This window comes from Halichoerus grypus, chromosome 4 (genome assembly GCF_964656455.1).
Source record: "Halichoerus grypus chromosome 4, mHalGry1.hap1.1, whole genome shotgun sequence".
In the NCBI taxonomy this organism is placed as follows: domain Eukaryota; kingdom Metazoa; phylum Chordata; class Mammalia; order Carnivora; family Phocidae; genus Halichoerus; species Halichoerus grypus.
Window position 1 is genome coordinate 132,367,055 of NC_135715.1, and position 26,946 is coordinate 132,394,000.

Below are 26,946 nucleotides of genomic sequence, written 5' to 3' on the forward strand. Positions count from 1 at the left end.
AAAAGGAAAGACCTGTTAAAGGACACCAGAAAGAATGGCCAAGAAAGAGAAGGAAATGAGACTGGAGGTGACCGCGATGAGAAGGGTTTCAAGTGACATAGTTGGCGAACTGGGATGGAATGAGAAATAAGTGAGAAGTACAAACGTAGAAGTGAGAATAGGAACATGTAGTCCAACCATGAAATGAAGGAGAGAGCAAGCTGTAACTAGAGAGACACATGGACTGGCAGGTGGGTTGAATTTTTAGAATGAGAGATTTGAGCATATCTGAGTTCCCTGAGCACTTCATTCAGCTGATCTTGACTTTAATCCGATTTCTGACAACTCATTTTCTACACATGTGCTCACCGACACTTCTTCCTCTCCCTGGAAAACAGCAACGTAATACCTCCCTCATCAAAGCATAGAAAGTTTAACCACTGACTATAGAATATTTTAAAAGGTAACTTGCTCAATATGTAGACTTGACATTGACAAAAAGCATGATGAGCATTCCAGTTTAACAAAGCAGAAGGGAGCTGACCTGTGAGACGCCAGTAGGAGACCAAGCCTATGTGGGGCTCGGAGGCCCAAGACTGCCTTTCGGTGAGAACTAAGACTGACTGGAGTTCTCCAAGCTCTGGGGACCTAACTCTGGTCCCCAGAAAAGATGCTAGGTCCCCAGAAAAGATGCATTCTGGTTCAAAGTAGAAGACTGACCACACATGTTTTCTCTTCTTCCTTCCAAACTCTTAAAATGACAGTCCAGGGACAGCAGAAAAGAGATTTCCATGGTTTAGAAAACAAAGTGATTGGAGGGGTAGAGGGGGTAGAGAGCTGCAAACTCAGTGCCAGCAGAAGGAAGACCCCCCCCCCCCGAACACACACACATACACATACACACACAGAAGCCTCAGTATATTGGCTCTCAGAAGTACCAGGAGAAACGCAGGGGTGAGGAACTAAGGGGCTTAGCTAAAAGTTGGTATCCAGAGCAATTAGACCACCAGGTCCCTCTCAGATCCTGAGCATCTATGCCACTCCCCTCCATCTACCTCTGTAATAGATCAGAGATCGTCTTCTCTGAAGGACCTGATTGCAGAGATGCTGTGGGCTCAAGGATACCACAATGCACATGGGAATACTGGGATGGAACAGAACTGAATACAGGGGGATTGTGTGACTCATTAACTGAAGGGTCCTTGGCCCAGCGTCCTCTTGTACTTCTCCTAGAACACAGACAGCAAGCTACCCTGACCACGTCTTACTCCCCACACCAAGGAGAATGGAGACCTCTACTAATAACAAATGACTAACTCTAGAAAAAGATTTACTAGTATCAATGTTTGGGAGCTCCCCAACAGAAAAGCTGCTTAAGTTCACCAGATGATGAGGCTCATACATACAGACAGACCTTTTGGTAGCTTTTTTAAAGACTTGCCCTTAAAATTAAACAAGAATCACAGAAATTTGAAAAAAGCTTCCATCATGAAAAAAAGGATTGAAATAAAAAAAAAAAAAAGGAACCAGAAGAAAAAGGAAACAGAGGAAGATGAATTTTTTTAATTCCAGTATAGTTGACAGACACTGTTGTATTTCACACGTACAATATAGTGATTCAATAATTTTGTGTATTACTTAGTGCTCATCTAGGTAAGTGTACTCTTAATCCCCTTCACTTATTTTATGCATCCCTCCACCCATCTCTGGTAACCATCAATTTGTTCTCTATAGTTAAAAGTCTATTTTTTACTTAGTCTCTTTTTTGTCTTTGTTCATCTGTTTCTTAAATTCCACATATGAGTGAATCACATGGTATTTGTCTTTCTCTGACCGGCTTATTTCACCTAACAGTATACTCTCTAGCTCTATCCATGTTGTTGCAAATTGCACAAGGTCATTCTTTTTATAGCTAAATATTATTCCATTGTGTGTGTGTGTGTGTGTATATATAAATATATGTAACATATATATATATCACATCTTCTTTATCCATTCATCTATTGATGGACACTTGGGCTGTTTCCATAATTTGGCTATTGTAAATAAGGCTGCAACAAATAGGGGTGCATGTATCTTTTCAAATTATTTTTCATTTTTTCATTTTCTTTAGGCAAATATTAGTAGTGGAATTACTGGATCATATGGTATTTCTCTTTTTAATTTTTTGAGGAAACTTCATACTATTTTCCACAGCAGCTGCACCAATTTACATTCCTACCAATAATGCATCAGAGTTCCCTTTTCTCCACATCTTCACCAACATTTGTTATTTCTTGTTTTTTTGATATTAGCCATTCTGACTGGTATCAGGTGATATCTTGTTATAGTTTTGATTTGCGTTTACCTAATGATTATTGATGTTGCACATCTTTTCATGTATCTATAGGTCATTTTGATGTCCCATTTGAGAAAATGTCTATTTGGTTCTTCTGTCCACTTTTTAATTAGATTTTTGTTGTTGTTTTTGTTTTTATTGAGCTAGACTGAGTTCTTTATGTATTTTGGATATTGACCCCCTTATCTAATATATAGTTTGCAATTATCTTCTCCCATTCTGTAGGCTGTCTTCTCATTTTGTTTTTTTGCTGTGAGAAAAGCGTTTGATGCAGTCTCATTTGTTGATTGTTATTGTTGTTGTTTGTGCTTGACATCGTGTGCAAAAAATTATTGCCAAGACCAGTGTTGATGAACTTCTTCCCTACATTTTCTTCTGGGAGTTTTATGGTATCAGGTATCAGTTTTTTAAGCCTTTGATCTATTTTGGTTAATTTTTTTGTGACTTATGTGAAATAGGGGTCCAATTTCATTGTATTACATGTATTTCTCCAGTTTTCCCAGCACCATTTGTTGAAGAGACTATCCTTTTCCCATTGGTTATTTTTGAATCTCCTCTCAAATATTAGTTGACTATATATGCTGGGGTCTATTTCTGGGCTATTTTCCACTACTTCTGGCCACTCTTCTACGATGTGTCTATTTTTGTGCCCATATCATACCATTTTTATTACTATGGCTTTGTAGTATAGTTTTGGTTTTTTTTTTTAATTTGTAGTATAGTTTTAAATCTGGAAGTACGATACCTCCCACCTTGTTCTGTTTCCTCAGGATTGGTCTGGCTATTAAGGGTCTTTTATGGTTCCATACAAATTTTAGGATTGTTTCTTCTATTTCCGTGAGGAATGCCTTTGGTAATTTGATGGGGATTGCACTGAATTTGTAAATGACTTTGGGTAGTATGACCATTTTAACAATATTAATTCTTCCAGTCCATGAACATGGGATATTTTTCCATTTGTTTGTGTCGTCTTCAATTTCTTTCATCTAAGTTTTGTGGTTTTCATTGTACAGATCTTCCACTGTTGGTTAAATTTATTTCTAAATATTTTATTGTTTTTGATGCTATTGTGAATGGAATGGTTTTCTTTATGTCTTTTTTGGATGATTCATCATTTAGTGTAAAAGAAATGCAACTGATTTCTGTAGTTGTGTCCTGCCACTTTATGGAAATTATTAATTCCAAAAGCTCTTGACTGATCCTTTGGGATTTTCTATCTATATATGGGATCATATCATCAGCAAATAACTACTTTTTTATTTCTTCCTTTCTGATTTGGATTCTTTTTACTTCTTTGTCTTGCTTAATTGCTCTAGCTAGGACTTCCAGTACTATATTGAATAGGAGTGGTGACAGAGGGCATCCTTGCCTTGTTCTTGATCTTAGGGGAAATGCCTTCAATTGCTCTCCATTAAGTATAATGTTAGCTGTGTGTATGTTGTACATGGCCTTTATTATACTGAGGTATGTTTCTTTTATACACACTCTGTTAAGAGTTTTTTTATCATGAAAGTATGTTTTATTCTGTCAAATGTTTTTTCTGCATCTATTGAGATGATTATGTGATTTTATCTTTCATTTTACTGATGTGATATGTTACATTTATTGATTTGCATATATTGAACCATCCTTACATCCAGGGATGAATCCCACTTGGTCATAGTGTATAATCCTTTTAATGTGTTCTTGAATTCTGTTTGCAATATCTTGTTGAGAATTCTTGCATCGATATTTATCAGAGGTATTGGTCTATGGTTTTCTTTTCTTATGGTATCCTAATCTGGTTTTGATATCAAAGTAATGCTGGCTTCATAGAATGACTTTGGAAGTATTCCCCCCGTCTGAAAAGAACCCGTATTAATTCCTCTTTCAATGTAAAATTCTCCAGTAGGTTATAAAGTCAAAATACTGAGTTGTGCCATCATTCAGTAAAGTATCCAGTATAAAGTGTGACCATAATTTACCTTTCTGTGATGATTATGAAGATATTAACAGAATCCCAATCAACTGAAAACATAGTAAATCCATATTTCCATATAATTCATGGGGTTTTTTTTTAATTATTATTATTTCAAGCCCCACATCCCTCAAAAGGTGTCATCTGGCTGTTTGAACATGAGGAACACCCTCTAGTCAATTAACCGATTACTGACTTTCATACACTTGACTCTCCTTTTATGTAATGTCAGCTTCTTCAATGTTAATATTTCTCATTGTTAAAAATACACTCTTAAAGGAAGTGTTTGTTTTAACTAAAGTCATGAGAAAAGCAATGGATTTCTTTTCCTGAACTGTAAGTATTTAGCAAGCAAAGTAAGTTCTAGCGAGCAAATTATTAGTATTATTACTAAAAAATGGACAAACCATGCAAAAAACTTTTTTAATGTATTCTCACCTGTGCCGTTGATATTTTGTTTATAAATCATGTCTTTTGATGTATCTGAAAAGAAGATAGTGTTCTCCTGGGCATCAAAATCAATCCCAACAAAGAAAGAAGGATTTCCTGTCACTGGAACTATGACATCTTCCTGGGCAGACAGGTTGAATGGGATGCCACGAACAGCCACTTCAGATGAGAACATCAGGAACTGCTTAACAGCTGTAGGAAGAAGAACACAATACAACTGGCCACAGCCTGGTTCTTGTCCTCCCTTAATTCCAGAGAAATTATTTAAACAACCATAAAGCACATTTTACAATTCTGAAATAAACATAAAAAACAAATCTGTGGAAAACATTGTTGGAAATAATGGGAAGAGAGGGAAAAAAGCAGCTATGAAGGTGATACAACTATTACAATCTTACTTCTTCTTGGGAAATTTATCCTTAAGATTTATTTGTATAAAACACGGTCCCCTATGATGAATTCTAAAGCAGTATTAACTGAACTGCATAGTAATTCCATCAAAATTCTTGATTGGGATTAACTTTTGTATAGAGATCTACACCAAGAATCCTACTGCAGTTTTTAAGGTATTAAGACTAGTTAAAGAAAAGAATTAAAAGGGGAGCCTGGGTGGCTCAGTCAGTTAAGCAGCTGCCTTCGGCTCAGGGCATGATCCCGGGGTCCTGGGATCGAGCCCCACATTGGGCTCCCTGCTCAGCGGGAAACTTGCTTCTCCCTCTCCCCCTGCCTGCCACTCTGCCTACTTGTGTTCTCTCTCTCTCTCGTCAAATAAATAAATAAAATCTTTTAAAAAAATTAACAGCAACCAGGTAAGTTATTTAGAAATAAATAAAGGAGGGAAAAATAGAGGAAATAGGGAAAAAGGAGCGATTTTAAAATCAAAGAAGGAGACAGAACAGTATGTCAGGAAATCAAAAAGAGAAATGAAGAAGGTATATCCAAGACAAAGATAAAAATTGCAGGAGTTTAAGAGCAAAATTATTACAGAGTGTAGTGTCAATATAATAGTCAGACACACATGACTTTTTGAACGAGGGTGCTTTTTATCTGAATCTAGGATCACCTACAAAGTGAACAAATTTGTCTCAGTTAGAATTAGAAAATTTACATACCAAGCCCAAAGCAGTACCATCTGGGGAGACAGAATTTGTCAAAGGCATTAAAAAGGAGACTTTTCAAGGGAAGAGAAGAAAACCAAATATTGCAGGATGTGCATTTCATCACCAGCAGAGGTGCGGCAGCAGCCTACTTCTAAGTAGGTGTGTAGAAAACCAAAGAGGAAGAAAAGAAGTGTTTGAGGGAGCTGAATCCCAGAGCACAGAGGCAGATATAAAGAGAAACTCTGAACTGAGAAGTGAAGACCTAGATGAGGAAATGAGCCGCCCCAACACTTAGTTTGCTTTGGGGACACAGCAATAAAGCCAAGTGGGATTGAGGCACAACCACCCCCCTCGAGGGGCAGAAGCAGTGGTCTAGGAGAGGGCAACGAAGGGGACAGTAGGTACTCCCGCATAAAGCGAAGGCTAACATCTAAAGTGGGAAAGGTATACACAGCAGAGAAAACTCAAAATTGTATGGCATTTCAAAAGCATAATTTTAAAAGGAGACAACAATTTCAGGGAGGAGAAAAGGGGAAAGGGAGCCCAAGGAAACCCTAGATGTGCAATTAAAGGCAAGGCCCGAAGAACAGAAATTTACATCTTCAAACCCTGTGTGTAAGGGGAGCAGTGCCTACTGAGGAAGGTGCTCTGTCAGCTACCAAATGCTTATTCACCATGGAGTATGACAGGAAGCTGACCCAGTCCAAAGGCAGCATGTACCGCTATGCTGCCAACCAGAAAGACGGCCCAGAAGTGCTTTCTTACCAACGCAGTGGCGGTTATCCACATCCAGGCTGAAGCCGAGGGTGCACCTGCAGCGGTAACCCAAACCATCATTATCTGTTCTGTGGCTGAGGACACAGACATGTTCACAGCCCCCATTGTTATCTCTGCATGGATTGCTAACTAGAGGAAAAAATACACAGGGTTAAATCTCAGTTAGAGATGTATGATTACCCGAGACATGTGAAACCACTTTGAGCCAGGTACGTGCAACAAAATAACGGGCTCGGAACACAAACACCACTGCTGTTTGCTGCTGCATACGCCCCCATGTAAGCTCTCCCACCTACCCTCAAACTGGTAGTGGCAACACACAGGATTCCCACAGCTGCATAACTCTGGGAGTTCTTCTCCCCAAGGTAATTACGTCTGCTAGCCTCAGTGATTAAAAAGTAACTGCCTCCCCCCACAAAAAAGCTTGAGTGTTATTTTGACCATTCGTAAGATATAATACATTAACTGTAACTCACTGGATGCATGCTTTTTAAGCAAGCCAACTTAAAATCAATGACTCTAAGAGCTAAGTATTATTATCCCAATTTTATAAAAGAGGAAGCCGAAGCTCCGGAAGGTAACACAACTTGCCCAAGATTATTCAGCAACTAAACTAGAAGTCAAATCCAGATCTGATTCCAAAACCCTACAAGCCTGCAATACAAACCAGTTTATACTTCTAAAACCCATTCTCAAAGCTGTGACTCAAAAAGCTTATTGTATACAAGCCTGTCATAGCCAAAAAGGTCACATCTGCTTTGAAAATTGTCTTCGTAGCCTTTGACTTAGTCTTTAAAATTGTCTCTTTACAAAAAATAATAATAAAATAAAATAAAATAAAACTGTCTCTTTACCTTCTCAGGTGGATTGGTTTGGGGAAACAACAAACAAATTAATTTGGATGATGAAATTGGGTAAATTTTTGGTCAAAGGCAAATAGGAATCTAGTAGCTCATGAACTAACCATTCCAAATAGAGACTTCCAAAATGTTTTCAGATATAATACGTATTTTCAGCTAAAGTTTATGTTATCCCAGGATGACTACATTGAGATGAATATCTTTCAATGTATCAGTTCTAGCGGTTGGTTTTTTGTTTAAAAAAAAAAAAAAATCAACCTAATTACTTTATGGTCTTTCTCCATCCTAAAATCAGACCCACCACTCGACGTGGGAGTTTTAAAGTAAAATCTGCCTTTCCCTAAATTACTGTTCACTGATACTAAACTTTCTATGCACACAGTTTATCATATTTCTTTTTTTTCTGATGCACAAGCAAATACAGAAAAGAGCCATATACAGTCACAATAGTTCTGTCACCTTAAAACCTTGAAACACAAACAAGACTTACTATAAAATAACAGAAGACTAAATGGTTTCTGAATCAAAATATTTCTTTTCTTTGAGAAGTGACCAGCCTATGAGACACCAAACACCAGTGGCCTATGACAGACCCAACACAAACCAAGTAACAGGTGTCACACATACTCAACGGAGAAGAAAAAAAATCGGCTCTGACACTACCTCAAATGAACACTTAGGCATGTTAGTTTCTTCTGCTAGGCCTCAGTTTCCTCAACTTTAATATTAATGGATTGAATACAAGATTTCTCCCAGTAAAATGAGGATATGTATTTTGGTTTGGTTTGGTTCATTTGCTGTCTATCCCCAGCAGTTACTGCAGGTACCAATAAAAATCTGTAAAATACATCTCTAAGTTTCCTGTTGATTTGGCATTTTAACTCTGAAATACATCAATTTTTTCAGAAGCCCCCATGATATACAGAGCCAATTTCAGAGAGTTTTAACTCTCTAGATAACCCATCATATATTTGAAAATGTCACCCAAATCTCATGAGATCACTCATCATTAACTTCCATACCATTGAGAAAACCTTTCTACCAAGACCAGTATTAAGCAGGGTTTCCATTGTTCTGGGGCATACCGTAGGGCTGCCTGAGGGAATGGTAAACAGTCACTCCAAAGGGCTTCAGAGAAGTCTGGTGGTACTGTTGTGGACTGCTCTCTGTGAACTTGTTTGCCTTCATTACAGCCATCTTTGTCCAATCAGTAAAGAATACGTGATCTTCAAACAAGCTTATTCCAAAGGGATGAGGAATGAGTGAGCCTCCTTGGACTACTGTCTTCCTGTTACAAAAGATGTGTATCACAATTTTTTTGTTTACCTTCATTTCGATTAAAGGTGGAATTAGTTCAAGTAAATGCCTAAAAAGCTAAGTAATTTCTTGTTACAAACATAGGATATATAGAAAAATACATTTTAAGATGTGGGTATATTTTGACCTACATTTGATAGAATTCCGGATTTTCATGTGGTCTCTTGGGAAAGACCCTCGAAAATAAAATTCCAGTCCTAGTCCTAGTTTGTTCTAGATTTTTTGAAAAATTACTCGTTTTTTACATGCTTCTGATTCTATTAAGGTTGTGCCACAAAAAAGGGGGGGCCCTACAATGTGAAATATCATTTTGTAATCCACAGGTGAAAGAGTGTAACAAGGGAATGTAAATGTGGTAGCAGATACCTTCAATGGACTTCACACTGTACCATTAACCATTTCTTAGCATCAGGGAGCAGCATAGTGAGCAGAACAGTTCAACCCAGAGCAAACATGCAGACCTATTCCTGATGTCACTCTGGGAAATCAAAGAGTAGTGCTACCACTTCCCCGCCTCTGCTTGATAAACTGTCTGCTCATCATACTTGCAGAGGAGGCACAGGGTGACCAGAGCTGCTTCAGTAGAAGAAAAAGAAGTTAAAGGTGCCAAGCAAGGGAAAGAAAATCAACAGTGTCTGTCATAACTACTTCTGCATAGAAGATAATTCACTTAGGTCACATAAAGAAAGTGAGGTAGAGGATGGTTCGTGAGGGAAAACTCATTTTTTTTTCCTCTTTGCAAAATAGAAAGACCTTAAAGAAAAATCTTTTAACACTGCTGAAAACTAAAAAGCACAACAGGACTCTAAGAAAAGAACTGAAGATACTAAGGCTTGGAAACACACCAAAAACATGGGTTGCGGGGTGGGGGGGTTGAAACCAAAGGTGGCAAGTTAGCGTGCACTTTAAAACACTCAATAATGACATGGTACATTAAGATTAGAGGATGGTTTTTCCTTTTCAGTTAGCAAATTCCAGAACCCTGAATGCCACCTGCTGGCAAAGCAACGGGCAGTGACTTTATGATTTCAGCTGTACTCATGAGCTTTAGTAGCTCTTTGATGTTTCTTCACAGCCAGCAAAGCCCTCAAATATTTCTGAAACTCCATTGATTGTTATGTTTTTATATTTTACTTTAACCTTAGCATAAAAATATCTAGACTATCTAATAATGTCAAAACACCTATGAAAAAGAAAAAAAAATAGGCAATTTCTCAATTGTTTTTGTATGACTTATTGGGTTGGTTGATATTTTTTCATTAAATTTATTCACATTTTCATTATGGGAACCAGTTTTAATGATGAGAAGTCATAGTATCAATATCCAATCACTTTATTTAACCAAGTAGAGTTTGTTCTAAGAATATGAAATCCAGTGGCAGACTGTGATACCATCCTTACAAAATAGAGATAAAGGAGAAAACAAAACTATAATATTCCTTCCATTGAGAAAACAATACAATAAAATCAAGTAATTTGGAAAAATTAAATTGGCCAGCTTATTTTCTGAATCCACAAAGAGTAGTTTTGACAAATTTAAAAACCGTGTTTTAACCAGTTTTTGAAAATACCAAAAGCAGAGAAACTAGTTAACAATTTAATTTATAGTTAACTCTCATCAGACTAAGAAGATGAAATAAAAAGTATGCCATATTATGTTCAAATATTCTAAGTATCTTTGAAGTATATCAGGTAAAAATACAAGCCAGAATTTCTCTTTGAAATTTGAAATACATAAGGGCAGAGTAAAGTCCAATTAATTCCCACCAGCTAATGTTAAATAAATAATAAAATTTATTTATTCACTGGGGGAAAATTAGTAAGCTAAAAGATAAAGTGATCTTCGGAGACAAACCATAAGGGACCCAGAGAAATAAATGGACTCAGGAGTGAATGAAAATAATGTGCTTCATCTGGGAGTTGGGGAGAAGTTGGGGAGGAGAAATCAAAGAATAAATGCTCTAAGTAACATTAAATGAATGCTATCATGGAACACGAGGAAAGTTAACAACAAACCACCCCCCCTCCCCGGCAAAAATGTCACTTCACACAAATGTCAACACAAAGGTCATTCAAGATGTAATTCTGGTCCCTCTGTATCCCTCTCCATAAATTTTATGTACTTTCCCCCAAACTTATGAAGCTATAAAAAAATACTTCTTACCTTTGAATTCCATCGTAAGTTACAGTCTCAATGTAATCAAAACGGCAGTCGACCCAGTAAACACGCTTTGATACTATATCCAGAGTTATCCCAGCAGGCCATCCCAGCTTTGTTTTTACCAAGTCTTTACGGTTGGTGCCATCCATGAAAGCCCTTTCCACCTTAGGTTCCCCAGAAAGGCTCTCCCAATCTGAGAAAAATAAGTAACTACAAAAGACAAATAAAAGATGAAAGTCAGTTATTTTACAAGTTTATCTGGAAAATACTGTTTTTGGTTGCATGTTTGGATCAATGGAAATTTCCTCTAGCTGATTAGAGAGCATGGGAGTATAGAACAATAACAAAAAAAAATCAGAAACTATGGGGGCCAATCAGGAGAGTCAACAACTCCAAATAGCAACTATGAAAATGCACTAATACGGCAGCCTCAAAATTCATATCCATCTTCTTAACTTTCTGCCCTGACTCCTGGCTCTGCCTTTTACTTCTCTTTTTTACACCCAGGAAAACTTACATTTTAAAATAAGCTATCAAATCATTTCCCTCCCTAATTCCCCATTGTAAGACATAGTCTAGAGAACATATCCATTATTTTCAAGGAAAGATAGCAAGATATCATCAAGTAGGAATGAATAATCACCATTCACCAACGTTTCAGTAGCCTGAAGTTCATGCAAGCATTCTAAGAACCAACTTTGAAAATCTAGGAGAAAGCGAAGTCCCCTATAACTGCACTCAAACATGGACATTAGGAAAATTTGAATTTACACCTGGAGACGAGTGAGCATTTGTTTTGATGTAGTGATTCACACTGAACAACTTGTAATGAGGTATTAGCATTGTCATCTCAATCCCAGTTTGTAACAAGTAAGTGCTAAAGTGATAGCCCCAATCTTCTTTCCCCTCTTTAAAATAATTTGCAGCTAAATCATGTTAGAATGATCATCTGGTAATGGTGAATCACAAGGAACATTTAGGTTTAACAATATTATTAGGTTAAGTCAGAACACAGAGTCCCGTCTCTCTGCCAGGCAAATGTGGCAAACACTAAAAATAAAATTCATACCCCAAAAAATCACATATTCTTAGTACACCAGTGGTATACTCATTTAAAGCTTATATGAATGGAGATATAAAATAAACATGGGTTCTAGAGTACAGACCCTATAAGAAATCAGAACTAACCTTTAATTAATCCAGGGGATCTTTTACCTATAGGGAGAGATAAAGCTTCAAAAATACCAAAATCAGTATGTTTTCACATCACTTACCCAACAGTTGGGTCCACAGCAATTCCTCTAGGATGCCCCAAGTTTCCAGTTATAAGGATAATCCGATGGCTTCCATCCAAATTTACCATATCTATGCGGTTGACCTTGGCCTCTACCAAATAAAGTTTATTATTAATCCAGTCCACAGCTAGATTCTCTGGATCATCAAGAGAAACAACTTCTTGGATGTTTAAGCCATCAATGTCAACTGAAAAAACCTGAAAGAACACCCAAAATTACACTTCTTAAAACTGTGGGCACTGTTTTTCGTATATTCATTCAGTATATCTATGTTGTACCAATCAGTCATTTAGACTTAAAAAAAAAAAAATCACTGATACTTGTTAAAATATTTTATATCCTGGGCTACTGGGGAGAAAAAAAGTTTCTTTAAAAGTATATGTAAGGCAAATATAAAAAGTTGGATTTTTTTTTTTTTAATCCTGCATTTCTAATTCTTGGTAGCTATTGAAAGTTTAAGGAATGTGGATTTTTTTGTGGAGGTGGTGGTGATGGTTTGTTTTGATTTTTAGCTGTAATCGAGTCAGAATTGTTAATAATCCAAATTTGCAATTTTTAGAAATTTTATGCAAGTTACCACTTATTTGAATTAAAATTTTATTAATAGTACAAGGAAATGTAAGAGGAAGAAATAAAATGTCATAACTCTTTAGAGGTCTCTAAAATTTATGTTTTAAAAATCTCTGTTGCCATCACTCAAAGTTGCAATTAAATCTATCACACTTTCCAAGTAAGACAGCATAATGAAATTTTGGCTGTTAAACAAAATGCTGTCAATATTTGTTACCCAATCTTCAATTACAGTTCCATTTAGAAGATGCAGGTAAAATCTGATTTTTATCATCCAAGGAAGCAGAATCCTTTTTACATTTTAAATGATCAAGTTTCAAAAATTACTACCAAATATCTATCCAGTTTTGAAAGAATGTCTACTATTTCTTTTAATTAGGCTTTTGGACTCCATTTCGAATAAAATTAAAAGTTGCTCAAGGCTAATCCATATAATAGACTGCTTTGTTTAATAGGTCACATGTAATAGTATAGCATGGAAAAGGTGCTGATTAACATAAAATATCTCAAGGGCCTTTTTTGTTAGAAAACAAAAGAACTTTCCCTTCCACTCCCCCAAAAATGAAAAGCTATCAACACTTTGTGTTTGGAGTTCTATCAGCTCCCAAGCTATACTCCTGAAATTTCTATTTACCTTATCTTGCACAGTGTCAGTCCAAAAGACTCTGTGTAGGTGATAGTGAAAATCCACACCCACAGCCATTCCGTGATTCTGAGACTGTACCAACATCGCAAAGGTCCTTCCATGAATATCACCAATCAGCAAATCCCGACCATTGGAGAAGATAATGGAGGCTTGCTCAGCTAAATGTGAAGAAGGAAGGCATTATCACTCCTTCAAGTGAACAAACCTACGCATCTCACCCTTTCAGGCAAACTTACAACTGATATGCTTCCTGCCTTTTCAAATACTTCTTCTATGTTACCTTATTTGATTTTAAAATAAACTTCTGAGGCAGGCATATAGGTGTCATTCTATCCAGTTTACAGATAAGCAAACTGAGGCACAAAAATGCTTGATGAAGTGTCCAAAATTACAGTAAGTCTGGAGCAGAGTCTACCAAGAACTCGAGTGTTCAGACTGCTAGTTCCATGCACTTTCAGTGACACAGAGGGGACTACTTCAGGTATTTTCAAGAATCCTCTATGATACTGGCATCTAACCCAGCAACTTCAGATTGTGTAAAGCACAGAACATATTTTATGGATTACTGGGAAATCACTCTGTGAAAAACATGCCAATGATGGATCCAAATCTGCTTTACCTACATACTCACAAGCATGCAAAATGACAAATGAATATCAAGGTTTTCACTGCAGTCTTGTTTGCAATAGCAAAGGAAAAAAAAAAAAGATATAAAAGCCCATCAGTAGGGGACTAGTTAATAATGTACATCAAAAAATGGAATATTATGCCACTAGAAAAAAAAAAAAGAATGAGGAAGAAGTCTCTGTGTTGATACACTGCATGTATAGTTTACTACCATAATCCATAAAAATAGAATTAGATACCTGTATTTGTACATTCTTATTTATGTATTTGACAGTCTCTAGAATTAAAATAAACAATGACCAATTATGGGAGAAGGGAAGTGGAGACTGGTCAGAGAGGAACAGAGATGTGGAGAAAGACATCTTTATAATTTAGAACTTCTGAACATATGAATTTATTATCCTTTCAAAGTAAATACATTTTAATTGTTAAAAATCAGCTGTACCAAAAAGTTAGTATACAGCAAATCAGATATTTCTACACAAAAATAACCTGGAAATGGGCCATTTATCATTTCTATGAGTAGATGTATTTCAGAAGGCCACCAAAGGAACTTCAAGATCATGTGTGAAAAAAACAATTGGAAAAAAGGAACAAAGATCTTCTTATCCAGAAATGCATGGTGACAAAATGGCTGGGGGTGGGGGGTAGGTATCATTTTTTAACAGATTTTCCCCATGACTTTTCAGTACTACAGTACTTAGATTAATTCCAACAAAACACCCCGAATGAGTGCATTCCCCAAAATTCCAATCCAAATTTCAGAGGTCCATCTTCAATCACTCCTAAATTTTTCATAAACAATGCCAAAATTATTTCTATAGATACTTGTCACCCATGTTTGTGGTAAATTAATTAAAATTTAAATGTCCAAGTAATCCAAAATAGGCAAAAAGTGTATTCCACAATCAAATGTGGTAGCCGACACAAAAGCTCTGACACAAAGTGTACAAGCAACCAATTAAAAAAACAAAAAACAGTGACTAATGGTCATGATTAATCCGTAAATTGGTCCTAATACTCAAAATACAAAATTAATGTGGACCCATTCTTCTGGCAGCAAGACCCACTCCTAATCTGTGATGATAAAACCCTGCTGTCCACATAAACGCTGGTACTTCTTTTGTCATCTGTTATGGAAGGAGGATATTCGTCGTAAGTTTCCTGTTCAGAGAAGTGTCCTTAACTTACTTACAGGAAGCATTAGCTTTGCAATGCCGGTGATGCTCCAAGACATACCCTTCCGCACAGTGGCACTGGTGATGGCCGACTCGGTCTTCACACATCTGGTCACAAACTCCCCATATCTGGCAATCATTAAAATCTGCCACATGGGAAATAAACATTTGTAATCTTGTTTACCAGCATTTTTTGAGCACACTCTGACAAAAATCTTGGGCCGGCTATACAAGAATATGGTGAGGCCCATATCTAAATAAGCACCCTCTGGAGGTAGCACAGATTCTAGGCATACAATAAAAAATAGGAATTCAGAACGGGCGTCTTCATACTACAGAAAATCCAAAAGCATTTAAACAGTTTTTTTTTTTTTAATCTACACAAAGGATACTTTTACAGAAGATGCACAGCACTGCTTAGATTCACTGCCCCGTGGTATTGCGTTTAATTTACTAATGTTGGTTTACCATCTGAATTTTGGTGTAAATTCTTCCCTTCAAAACTGTGCTTTCCAGTATAGTAGGCACTAGCCCACTATGGCTTCTTAAATTTATTTAGATTAATTAAAATGAAATAAAATTAGTAATTCAGCTTCTTAGTCCTGCCACATTTCAAGTGATTAATAGCTACATGGGCTCAGTGGTTACCATACTGGAAATGTAGATATAGCACATTTCCACCACTGCAGAAAGTTCTACTGGACAGTGCTCTAGCAGAATAAAGTAAGACCTGCCTTATAACCATCCCCTCAAAAAGACACAAAACTGTAACTTGAATAAAGTATTTGGGAAGATCCATTTACCCAGCTGCCTTTCCTCTGATGTCAAAAATTATAACCAAAATTAAATTTAAATTAGTCTTAAGACATGAAAAATATCTTCTCCTTATTCATTAACTTAGTATTCATTCATTTAATAAGTGTTCATCACATGACAGAGCTTTTTATTGTCACCATAGTCCTAGTTCTACTGTGTAAAAAGAGATTCAATGAAATTGACATATAAACAATACAACACAGGAGGAAGGGAGTGGGTGGAACAACACAAGATATAAAGGGTCTTTCTCAAAGACCGTACAGTTTAAGGGGCACAAAAATTGTCCTATCTTGGTAGATTGGTGCCAAATATTTCATTGACCCTCCAAGTTCACATCCACACTTCACCCTCCTTCACCCTGTGCGGTGCTTCCCTGGGAGGAAAACCATCACAGCCCATACCAACAGGTTCTCAGTAAATTATAATTTCTGAAAGCATTGGACCCTCAGGTCTAGAATTCTCCACATTACTTGGATCTGATTACACTTGCAGCAAATATCAGAGCTGGGACTCGGGTTCTACCATAACATCGCACAACTCCCCAGTTACAAAGCTCGAGAACCTCCTGGGATCAAGCTAATGTTTCCAATTTTCCCTCAAGACCAAATATAACAACATGGGCCTGCAGATCTTTCTTTCCAAGAACTGTGACTAACCAAAGGAAAAAATTAATCCAATTTGGACATGACAAGGTGAAAGGCATGTGGGTATGAATAAAAGGCCCTTCATGATTTATCTCTTCTGTGTCCTTGCCTCAGCCCTGAGACAGTACCACCTGAGGCTTCGCCTCAGTAGAAATGAAAAGTACAGGATATTCGCCCTCAAATTCCCAGAATGTCATGACCTCATTTTGAATGCAAGACCGATGAAAATACGCGTAAGGGTCTGGAGTCATCCCGGGAGCAGGAGTTCTGATGTCAAACAGAAGAAAACCAAAGGTGAAGAAGTCATAACTAGGAATTCGTGGGTGTGAATGCCCTTCCTATCACCTGGGCTACAAACACTTTAACGTTTGAATGAGTGTATAAAATCAATGTCACTTTTAATGACTGAATAAGATTATAGTCTCCATGACGGAGGAAAATGAAGGCTAATTAATATCCATCATTAACCAAAGTGAAAACCAGAAAAATGAAAGTAGACTTGAGGCTTTTCATGAGAATAGGAAAGTAGTGGAAACTATATAAATCCCTAAAACACTACTTTATAATACCACCTCCCACCACATTACCTTTATCTATTTTTCTTGCCTTTTCATTCTTTGTTGCCTCGTACCAACAGATCCTGCTTTGAAAATAGTTCAAAAACTCCTTTTTAGCTTAGACCCCCTTGGACACCCTCTGATCCCTCTGGCTGCCTGAAATCCCACCATGCTGAATGACCTCCCTGCCCTAACTCTGCACCACGATGTCATTCTGTCGCCAAACAGCATGTCCCGTCAATCAGAAACAATAACCCTGGGTAAACTGCTTCAACACGCCTCAGAGGCTCCAGAGCCAGGTCAAGACTACCAGAGGCAGATGAATGGTGGAAGGACACAAGATTTCGTGTCGGGATTACTCAATTTTATTCTTGATTACCACCGAGGCATTCACTGGGGAGCCATGTCTAAGATGATAAATGTTGCATAGGTTTCCAACACCTGAAGCCATGCAGAGTATTACAGCCGTACAAAGAGTATTTGTTGAATTGAAATGCTTGAAAGAACAAACAAAAACAATTTCCCTAAAAGCTCAGCTGAAACAAGTGTAACCGGTTTTATAATGTCACGTATTAAAATTAACGAGTTCTCTTTACAAAGAACAAAGTATCTTCTGTGAAATAAATTTTAACAGATCTTCAAAACTCAGGGGCAAAGAACACATCCTTGAAAAACAGGGAAGATCACAGAAAAGATCTCTATAGGTGGCAGGGGGCCTAACACAAAAGCCCTCCACTGCAGACTTTGAGCTCATCTCCAAATGAAGTTATCTGTACTAACGTCCCAGGCACATACTGCAGGGATTAAAAATGTTCATCATGGAATTTAAAACTAGTGACGCAGTTATCAGCCCACACCACTTCTAGTGTGAATTGGGTGTGTTCTATAAATCCTGAAATTATCTTGTGCCACAGGATAATACTGGAATTTTCTATATTACATTTATTAATAGGCTTAATGTAAAAAACCTTATAATGACAGCTTTTCATTTATTTCAGACTGCAAAACAAAGTGGCCCAGACCTCTGACATACAAGTAGCCTTAGACACTTGGAAATATAACCCAAAGTTCATCACAGACTTAGATATTGGGGGAAAAAAGTGTTGGAAAATGTGCTATCTAGATGCTAGAGTGCCCAAAAAAAAGGGGGGGGGAGCCTAAGAACAGTTTGTCAGGCATCACAAGACTAAACTAGGGATTCTGAAAGAGCAATCATTTTTACTGAAAAGACTTCACGGCCTATCAAGTTCCAAATGCAAGGCAGCCCAGCCCCATCTCCTCTTTGGGGGTTGAGAGAGGAAAAAAGGAGAAGCTGATGAAATACTGAGAATGTGGCTTCTGGTATTTCTATTGGAATTCCTTTTCTACTAAGAGAAAAGAGAAATGCCTAGAGAACTAAAAGCCTGGAAATCGAATTGGCAGCTGGGTGGCAATAAGGGGGGGCGGGGGGGAATGGTGGAGGAGCCTGACATTTGCCAAAGACAAAGGAGCAGGCTCACACCCACGGATGAGCACCACTCTGAAGAAAAGGGCACGCTGCCTTCGCAGCACTGCCAGGGGTTCCAAAGTCGGAAAACCACCTAACAATTGAGGATGTTCATGTGAAAAGTATTTTAAAATCACTTGAATGCATCCCCAATGTGATGATGGTGATGATAACGATAACGTTGGTAATAATAAAACACAAAAAGTGTCCTGATTTCATTTAATGCCTGTTGCAGATCACACTCTTTTATTTAGAGAAGCTTTCAAATGATTAGAAATTTGGGGGCTTAAGTAATTCAGAATTGTCTCTGAGGTTTCAGAATCTCTTGGGGTGACTTGCATAAAGCACAGGCCGTGTCTCATATTCATGTCTTGTTGTGTGACACGTCTTCTATCCAACAAGCAACTATACTGTTACTTAAGAGGAGCAATCAGATAGTGGGCAAACTTTGGGGCATGGTCCCGATACCAGAAACCTAAAATTACCTCCTAAAATTACCAAGGACAACTTCACTTGGATTGCTTTACTAGATCTAAAAATCTTGTTTTTCTTGACATATGACACATAAATGAGCCCCATTATTATGGTTCTCAATAACACCGAGGAATAGATTTTCTCAAAAGTTCCAAATTTGTAAACCAAATTTGTGGCATTAAATTTAAGATCAACCATGTTTGATAATCAAGTTGGAAGCCGTGAGCTGAGACTAAAGACTGAATAACATTTATCCAAATTCAATACTGTTGACCAAATTATATTAATATTTTGGAAATTACTTCAGAAGAAGCACTTTTGTAAAAAGTATTATGTATGCCATGTCTGTTTTTTTTCAGAAAGCCCTGAAGAATCCCATATTTCTAAGGAATATCAAAAGAACACAAATATCCTGGGAAAAATCTGAATCATCTATATTTTGGAGATCTAGATGATTACCAAACTTAATTTTTTTTAAAGGATTTATTTATCTATCTATCTATCTTAGAGAGCATGGCGGGGGGGGGCGGGGGAGAGAGAGGGAGAGAAAATCTCAATCAGACTCCGCACTGAGCGCAGAGCCCCGATGCTCAGGCTTGATCCCATGACCCCAAGACCTGAGTTGAGACCAAGAGTCCACCACTTAACCAACTATACCACCCAGGCACCCCTACCAAATTTAATTTTAATGAATCATTACAGTTGCCTTCCAGATGCCTTTTTGCCAACACCAGTAAAAACAAAGTTGTTGTTTTGTTTTGTTTTGTTTTTTAAAACCCCTTTGGACACTTTCTGCTAATAGGTTTATTGTTTATGTATCAAAAATCAGAAAGAAGGAGGGGCACCTGGGTGGCTCAGTCAGTCAAAAGTCTGACTCTTGATTTCAGCTCAGGTCATGATCTCAGGGTCGTGAGATCAAGCCCCACGTCCAGTTCGCACTGGGCGTGGAGCCTGCTTAAGATTCTCTCTCTCCCTCTTCCTCTGCCCCTCCCCCCACCTCTTAAAAAAATCAGAAAGAAGGAAAAAGAAAGAGCATTAAAAATTCATTTTTCAAATCCTAAAAAACTGAAAATTGATACTTGGCCATAGTAGTCTCCCATCATAAGATCCCATCCTAATCACAGAAGGATGCAAAGCCAGCTCACATCAGAATCAAAAATTTCCTAATGGGAGAAATCATTCTTATAATTCAGGTAAGAGAGATGTGAGAAATATTTGGTGAACCAGCATCTAGTTCAATGCCAGCCAAATGAGGGAAAATGATAGTGTTTGTCCTTGAACAAAGCTTCAAGAAGCTTCAAGTAGAGGTGAAAATAAATGGAATTAACAACCAGCCTGACATGGGCACTGACTGGCCACTGTGGTCAGCGGGGCAGTGAGCTGATGATCCTCTGCTGTTCGGTGACCACTCTTTAGTTGCTGGATCCTGAAGAGGTTTGAGATCCTTGAGAAGAGGCCGGGGGGTCAGGGTAGGGTAGTTGATGGGTTCAGACAGCGGTTATTTACCAACCACATGGATGTATTCCAGTATTGAACAACCAGTATGGCCACACCAACCCTGCTTCCGAATACTTGAGAAGAAAACACAAAAGACTTCGTCCTTCATCTGGGTGGAGATAGGTATCCATGGAGCTAGTCAACTCACTCAAAAGAACTACTCTTTTGCCTTGTGCACCTCACAAAAGTTACTCTGAGTTAAAACTTCGTATTGCCCAGGTTTTCTATGGCAACTGTGTTACTCTTTGTTATAAAGACTGCCACTCCCATCCACAAGCACAAACGCCTTGATGTCGGAGATCACAGAAGCCATGAGTGCCGCAGCACTGTGACAAAACACTAGACACTCCCACTTGTCACTTACCGACACAGTTGCGGGTATTATTTTGGTCAACGATAAAACCTGGGGGACAGTAACACATCCCTCCATTTGGTGACATGTGGCATTGGTACTCACAGCTCAGTAGAGAACACAAATTCACATCTAAACAGAGAAAAACACTTTGTTAAGTGAATGGTGACCTCTGGACAAGACTGATGTACCTATAACAGAAGAGCGTCTTTTATCAAACCTAAAAGCTAAGTAAGCATGTAGTAGAGGCACAGAAATTATTAGCCTTCAAGCCTTACTGCTTTATTATGCAAGAAAAGCTCAACTCGTATTTTTAATAACTCCTTTTAAAATTATAACTGTGCAAGTATAAGTCATCTTAAGTGCTGTTTACAGAAAAATCAGGTCATAAGTCTATCTTTTTGTCTACATAATAGAGAAAGTCAAGAATTCTCAAGTGACTGGAATGAGAATAACATTAGGGGTGCCTGGGTGGCTCAGTCGGTTGAGCATCTGCCTTCGGCGACTCGGGTCATGGTCCCAGGGTCCTGGGATCGAGTTCCGCATCGGACTCCCTGCTCTGCCGGAAGCCGGCTTCTCCCTCTCCTTCTGCCTGCCACTCTGCCTATCTGTGCTCTCTCTCTATCTCTCTGTCAAATAAATAAATAAAATCTTTAAAAAAAAATGTTAACCATGGCAACTTCTAAACAACTACTAGATAATTTATAGAGCACACTACTGATGAAGTCAAGGTCATAAATTGTATTCCCTTACAGGACAGTCAATTGTCCACATAGTTGAGAGAGTAATGGTGGAGGGATATTCTACAGTCACAGAAAAAGAAAAAAGAAAAACTAATTCAAGGTACATGTCCCAGAAACCAGAAGCTTCTTTTTTGAGTATAGCCAGGTTTTTTCTTAAGTATAAGCCAGGAAATAAAATTTCCGGAACATCTTTAAAATCATGAAAATTGCCATTAAAACCATTCTGCCTGGGGGAAGGAAAAAAACACCACAAATATTTTGTAGCTCCTCCCATCAAGAGATGGAGTCTGTTTCATCAATCCATTGAATCTGGACTTGGCCAAATGATTTGCTTTGGCCAATAACACATTTAGCAAACCTGACCTAAGAAGAGATTTAAAAGAGCTTGCACACTAGGGTTCACCTTTTCTACTATCATGTGGAAAAATACTAGCCTGAGCTTTTATTGCAACAGCCTCAACACCTGAGTGAGCTGGTCTAGGCCGCAAGAACTTCCTAGCCAACCCACAGCACTATGAGAAATAATAAATATTTGTTTGTGTAAGCCAGTACGCCTTGGGATAGTTGTGCAAACACTGATATTCTCTGTATTTGGGAATCTATTATAGAAAAACAGAAACATCTTTATTTGAAAGCTACCCAGATAAATTTCAATACTCACCACAATATCGCCCTTTGGTGCTATTGTTTTCGTCTTCTCCTCCTGGACAATCTAAAGTCCCATCACAAACATTTACAATTGGGATGCATTTTCCAGACTCTGGACAAGCCCATTCTCCTGGGTAGCATTCACGAACATGGTGACTACTGCTTTCTGCAGGGGAGGAGTAAAAGAATCATAGGCCACATGAGAGGTGGAGCCAGGTGGAGTCTTTTAAAATCAATGGATAAGAGGGAATACAGATCAGGTGGACAAGAGAAGTCTACAAATGACCTAAACTGGTAATTTTTTTAATTTAATTTAATTTTATTATTTTATGTTAGTCACCAAAAGTACATCATTAGTTTTTGATGTAGTGTTCTATGATTCATTGTTTGCATATAACACCCAGTGCTCCATGCAATACGTGCCCTCCTTAATACCCATATCACCAGGCTAGCCCACCCCCCTACCCCCCTCCCCTCTAAAACCCTCAGATCGTTTCTCAGAGTCCATGGTTCGTCTCCCCCTCCGATTTCCCCCCCTTCATTTTTCCCTTCCTTCTTCTAATGTCCTCCATGCTATTCCTTATGTTCCACAAATAAGTGAAACCATATGATAACTGACTTTCTCTGGTTGACTTATTTCACTTAGCATAATCTCCTCCAGGCCCATCCATGTTGATGTAAAAGTTGGGTATTCATCCTTTATGATGGCTGAGTAATATTTCATTGTATATATGGACCACGTCATCTTTATCCATTCATCTGTTGAAGGGCATCTCGGCTCCTTCCACAGTTTGGCTATTGCGGACATTGCTGCTATGAACATTGGGGTGCATATGGCCCTTCCTTTCCCTACATCTGTGTCTCTGGGGTAAATACCCAGTAGTGCAATTGCTGGGTCATAGGGTAGCTTTATCTTTAATTTTTTGAGGAACCTCCACACTGTTTTCCAAAGTGGCTGTACCAGCTTGTATTCCTACCAACAACTGGTAATGTCTAACACTACTACTGGTCTTTTATTGGGATTTTAAGAAGTGACAAATTAAGTTCCATTCTTTCTAAGGTAGGCAGTCCTCAGCCTGGTTTTAAGAGTAAGAAGAGACATAGGCCTGAATTATCAAACAAACTAGATTAATAACCCCTAGAAGAAAATTCTGTTATTTAAATCATGAATTACAGAACTAGATAATACCAAGAGTCCTGAGTTTTTATTCTGTTTTTGTTTTTGTCTTTTTTTGGGGGGGGGGGAGCTATTTGATTTTTTTTTCCTTTAGCGCAATGTCAACAATGTAAGAAAACCTATGACTGAACTGTAGGGAGAATACTTCTTGGAACACCAAAACCAATGGCTCTTCCCCAAGCATCACTCTTACTATACTTGCTTTACAGTGTGGGTGTTAGGAGCTTCTGAGCTGTTGGGACTACTACTGGTGAGGGAGGTGCTATCACTGGAATTTCCTTCTCAGAGACTCTTGAAACAATTCCCTGGGTAGAAGCCCTTCCTGCAACTACCAATCCCTACTTCTTTCTCACATGTTCCCCAGGTGGCCTCTCTTCTACCACTGGATGTCAGTGACCCATGTGGTTGAAAATCTGAATTTGAAAACAAAAAACTGAACTCTTACCAAGGTGCAAAGTCATTTTTAAAGGTTATAAGGTCAAGGCAAATCACATCTCCCCCTACTTTCCTTCCTTCCCCACCCTACTTCTTCTATACAAATAAACCTAGTTAAAATAAGCAGTCTCCAAAGGAAAAGGTCAGCATGTGTTACAGAAGGGGGGCAGACCGCCCCACCTATTTTACTTTAATGATAAGAGGGAAGAGATTATAATTTATACTGTATTTGAGTTCAGTGTCTTTTTTAAGAAAAGCTAGTGAAGTCACCTCCTCTTCCCCACCAAGTTACTTAACACGCAGCCAATCCTGAGACTTGCTCATCACACAGATAATTTCTAACAAGGGAAGTAGGAATACAAGTTCTGGAAAACACTTTAAGAAAATGCTTTCCAGGGACGCCTGGGTGGCTCAGTCGGTTAAGCGTCTGCCTTCGGCTCAGGTCATGATCCCAGGGTCCTGGGATCGAGCCCCGCATCGGGCTCCCTGCTCGGCGGGGAGCCTGCTTCTCCCTCTCCCACTCCCCCTGCTTGTGCGCTCTCTCTCTCTCTCTGACAAATGAATAAATAAATACATTTTTAAAAAAGAAAAGAAAATGCTTTTCATTCAGAATCTCTTCTCCTCCTTACCGCATCCGTTTTCATCGCTGTTATCCTTACAGTCGTTCTCTCCATCACAAACCGAATTTTGACTAATGCAGTAGCCGCTGTGGCAAGTGAACTGGTTGCCTCTGCAGGTCTCATAGGCTGGAAGGAAACAACAGCTGCACTCCAAAGACACAAATCACTTGGGAAAAATTAAAGAGTTCACCTCACTGCCTAAACTTCTGTCAAGTATCTTGACCAAAAAAAAAAAAAAAAAAAAAATACAGGAAAGAAAATGGGGAAGAGAAGGAAAAAAGGGGAGAAAAGGAAGAAAACATAGCAGCAGCTTTGGGTCAAGGAAATGAAGTCAGGTGCCAGTCTATGTTTCTCAAGATCACAAACAAGGCAGTTTGCTGTAGGTTGATGCAGAACAAAGAATGCCGACTGATAAAGGCCTGCAGGCATGGCAGTGTCCAGCATGCCCTTACTTTATCACAAGCACTGAAACTGCTATCCAGGACCAAATGAGTCACCCGTTCCATGTTGTCACATTCTCTTTAATACAGTCACTGAAATAAGCCCAGGGGCCAGCAGGGAAATCAGGCATGGCTCATAAAAAGTTAGGGTGATACCCAAAATACTTAACAAGACATAGGTGCCAACCAATCAAAACGGGTGTGGTAACAAATCGTAACATTCGAGTAAATAAATGACCACAAAAAGGTGCCAACTAATTTTGTGAAATTAGTTAAAACTCTCTCACAGAGACGTCAAACTACATATTCCAATAAAACGAGTCCAGGGTTGGCAACAATGACAGACGGGTTACATTGCAGGCAACGATTTGGGGGGGAAAAAAAAAAAGGAGGGTCAGAGTTAAAAAGCGGAGGCAACGAAAGCCATCGGCACCACACTGACTTTCCTATCCCCCCAATTTCAATGTAAGAAATTTCCAAGTAAAGAGGAGAGCTGGGACCACTGCTATTAGGGAACCTCCCCTCCCTTCAAAGTCCTTCTCTCAGTCTCCTATCAAGGTTATCAGACCCATTCCTGAAGGATGGGTAATTTGAGAGCCAAGTGACACAATTCACCCTGTCCCCTTGTAGCCTAAGAGAAAACAAATACACACTGTCCATCAGCAATCCTTCAACTCTACACAGATCCTTGGACGATAAAAGAGGCGAGGTCTAGCTTCACTACTGAAGCTCATGCCATGGGCCCTAAATGATCTTCTGGCTCCATCTGCCATGAGACATAGTGACCCTTTTGTTTGAAAAGAGTGGTACATTCGTCAGAAAATAACTACAACAACACTCCTAGCAACCTGACCCAGCATAAGGAAATCACCGTACTGCAAGAATGTTCATCGCTGCCATCTTCACAATCAGGGTAATGGTCGCAGACGTAAGCATGAGGGAGGCACAGCCCATTGTCACACTGGAACTCGTGGTGTGAACATACCTTAGCTGCGACACAAGGGTAGCAAGGGAAAGCAGAAAGAGAAGTTCAGTTCCACCGTAGCCATTTAATTTCACAGGAAGATTCTGTCTCAAGTTTGAAAAGAGATTTTTATTATGAAGCAGCATGCTGGTAAATGTTTAACAACCAATTCTCTGGAAACAAAAAGGCCCTGACTTGAAGTGTTTGCCAATTTCCATGGTGCAAATACTCCCACCGTGGCTGACTTCAAGCTACCAACATGAATTCACTGAACACAAATTCAGGAAGAGATTGCGTAATCGGCCAGCATACCTGAGCCTCAGCACACCACCGCACATCTTGTACACATTACTTACTGCAATTGTTTTCATCAGAGAAGTCTCTGCAGTCAACTTTCCCATCACATTTCTGACTGCCGTTATAGCAGCCTCCATTGGCGCAAGTGAGCTGTTCACACGCTGGGTATTCTAAAAGAATGGACATAGCACACAAATCTTAAATCAAGACATTCCTTCTGCAGTCACTGCTTAAGTGACTGCTACATGCTAGACACTAAACGCCGAGCATATACTGACCACGTCTCTTTTGCAAATAACAGACTGGGTGGTATGCTAATGTGGGGAGCATAGCGTTCTAGGAGAATGCATAGTAGGGGGAGTTTGGAGCCCAGGGAAGTCTCCCTGAAGAAGTGACCTATGAGCTCAGAGCTGAAGAATGAGAAGGAATTTAACTTATTTCAAAATGGAACCTTCTTTTACATAATGCAGATAACATCCCAGGAAGCCAGTGTACCACCACACGTGCTGTGAGAAATGAAGCACTGTTTCTTTTGCTAGAG

At 38.7% G+C, this 26,946-nt stretch overlaps 1 protein-coding gene across 1 annotated transcript in view; it reads right to left on the minus strand.

Moving 5' to 3' along the window:
* Window positions 1-26,946, minus strand: part of LRP2 (LDL receptor related protein 2) — a 195,627-nt gene that overhangs the window by 113,143 nt on the left and 55,538 nt on the right. Inside the window, exons 6-17 of the mRNA XM_078070026.1 lie at window positions 26,465-26,575; window positions 26,021-26,134; window positions 24,714-24,830; window positions 22,486-22,638; window positions 21,094-21,213; window positions 15,273-15,401; window positions 13,439-13,608; window positions 12,214-12,431; window positions 10,943-11,149; window positions 8,547-8,749; window positions 6,590-6,730; window positions 4,713-4,916 (exon numbers count right to left, since the gene is read on the minus strand). Coding sequence (XP_077926152.1) covers window positions 4,713-4,916; window positions 6,590-6,730; window positions 8,547-8,749; window positions 10,943-11,149; window positions 12,214-12,431; window positions 13,439-13,608; window positions 15,273-15,401; window positions 21,094-21,213; window positions 22,486-22,638; window positions 24,714-24,830; window positions 26,021-26,134; window positions 26,465-26,575 — 1,887 coding nt within the window. The remainder of the gene's footprint in view (window positions 1-4,712; window positions 4,917-6,589; window positions 6,731-8,546; window positions 8,750-10,942; window positions 11,150-12,213; window positions 12,432-13,438; window positions 13,609-15,272; window positions 15,402-21,093; window positions 21,214-22,485; window positions 22,639-24,713; window positions 24,831-26,020; window positions 26,135-26,464; window positions 26,576-26,946) is intronic.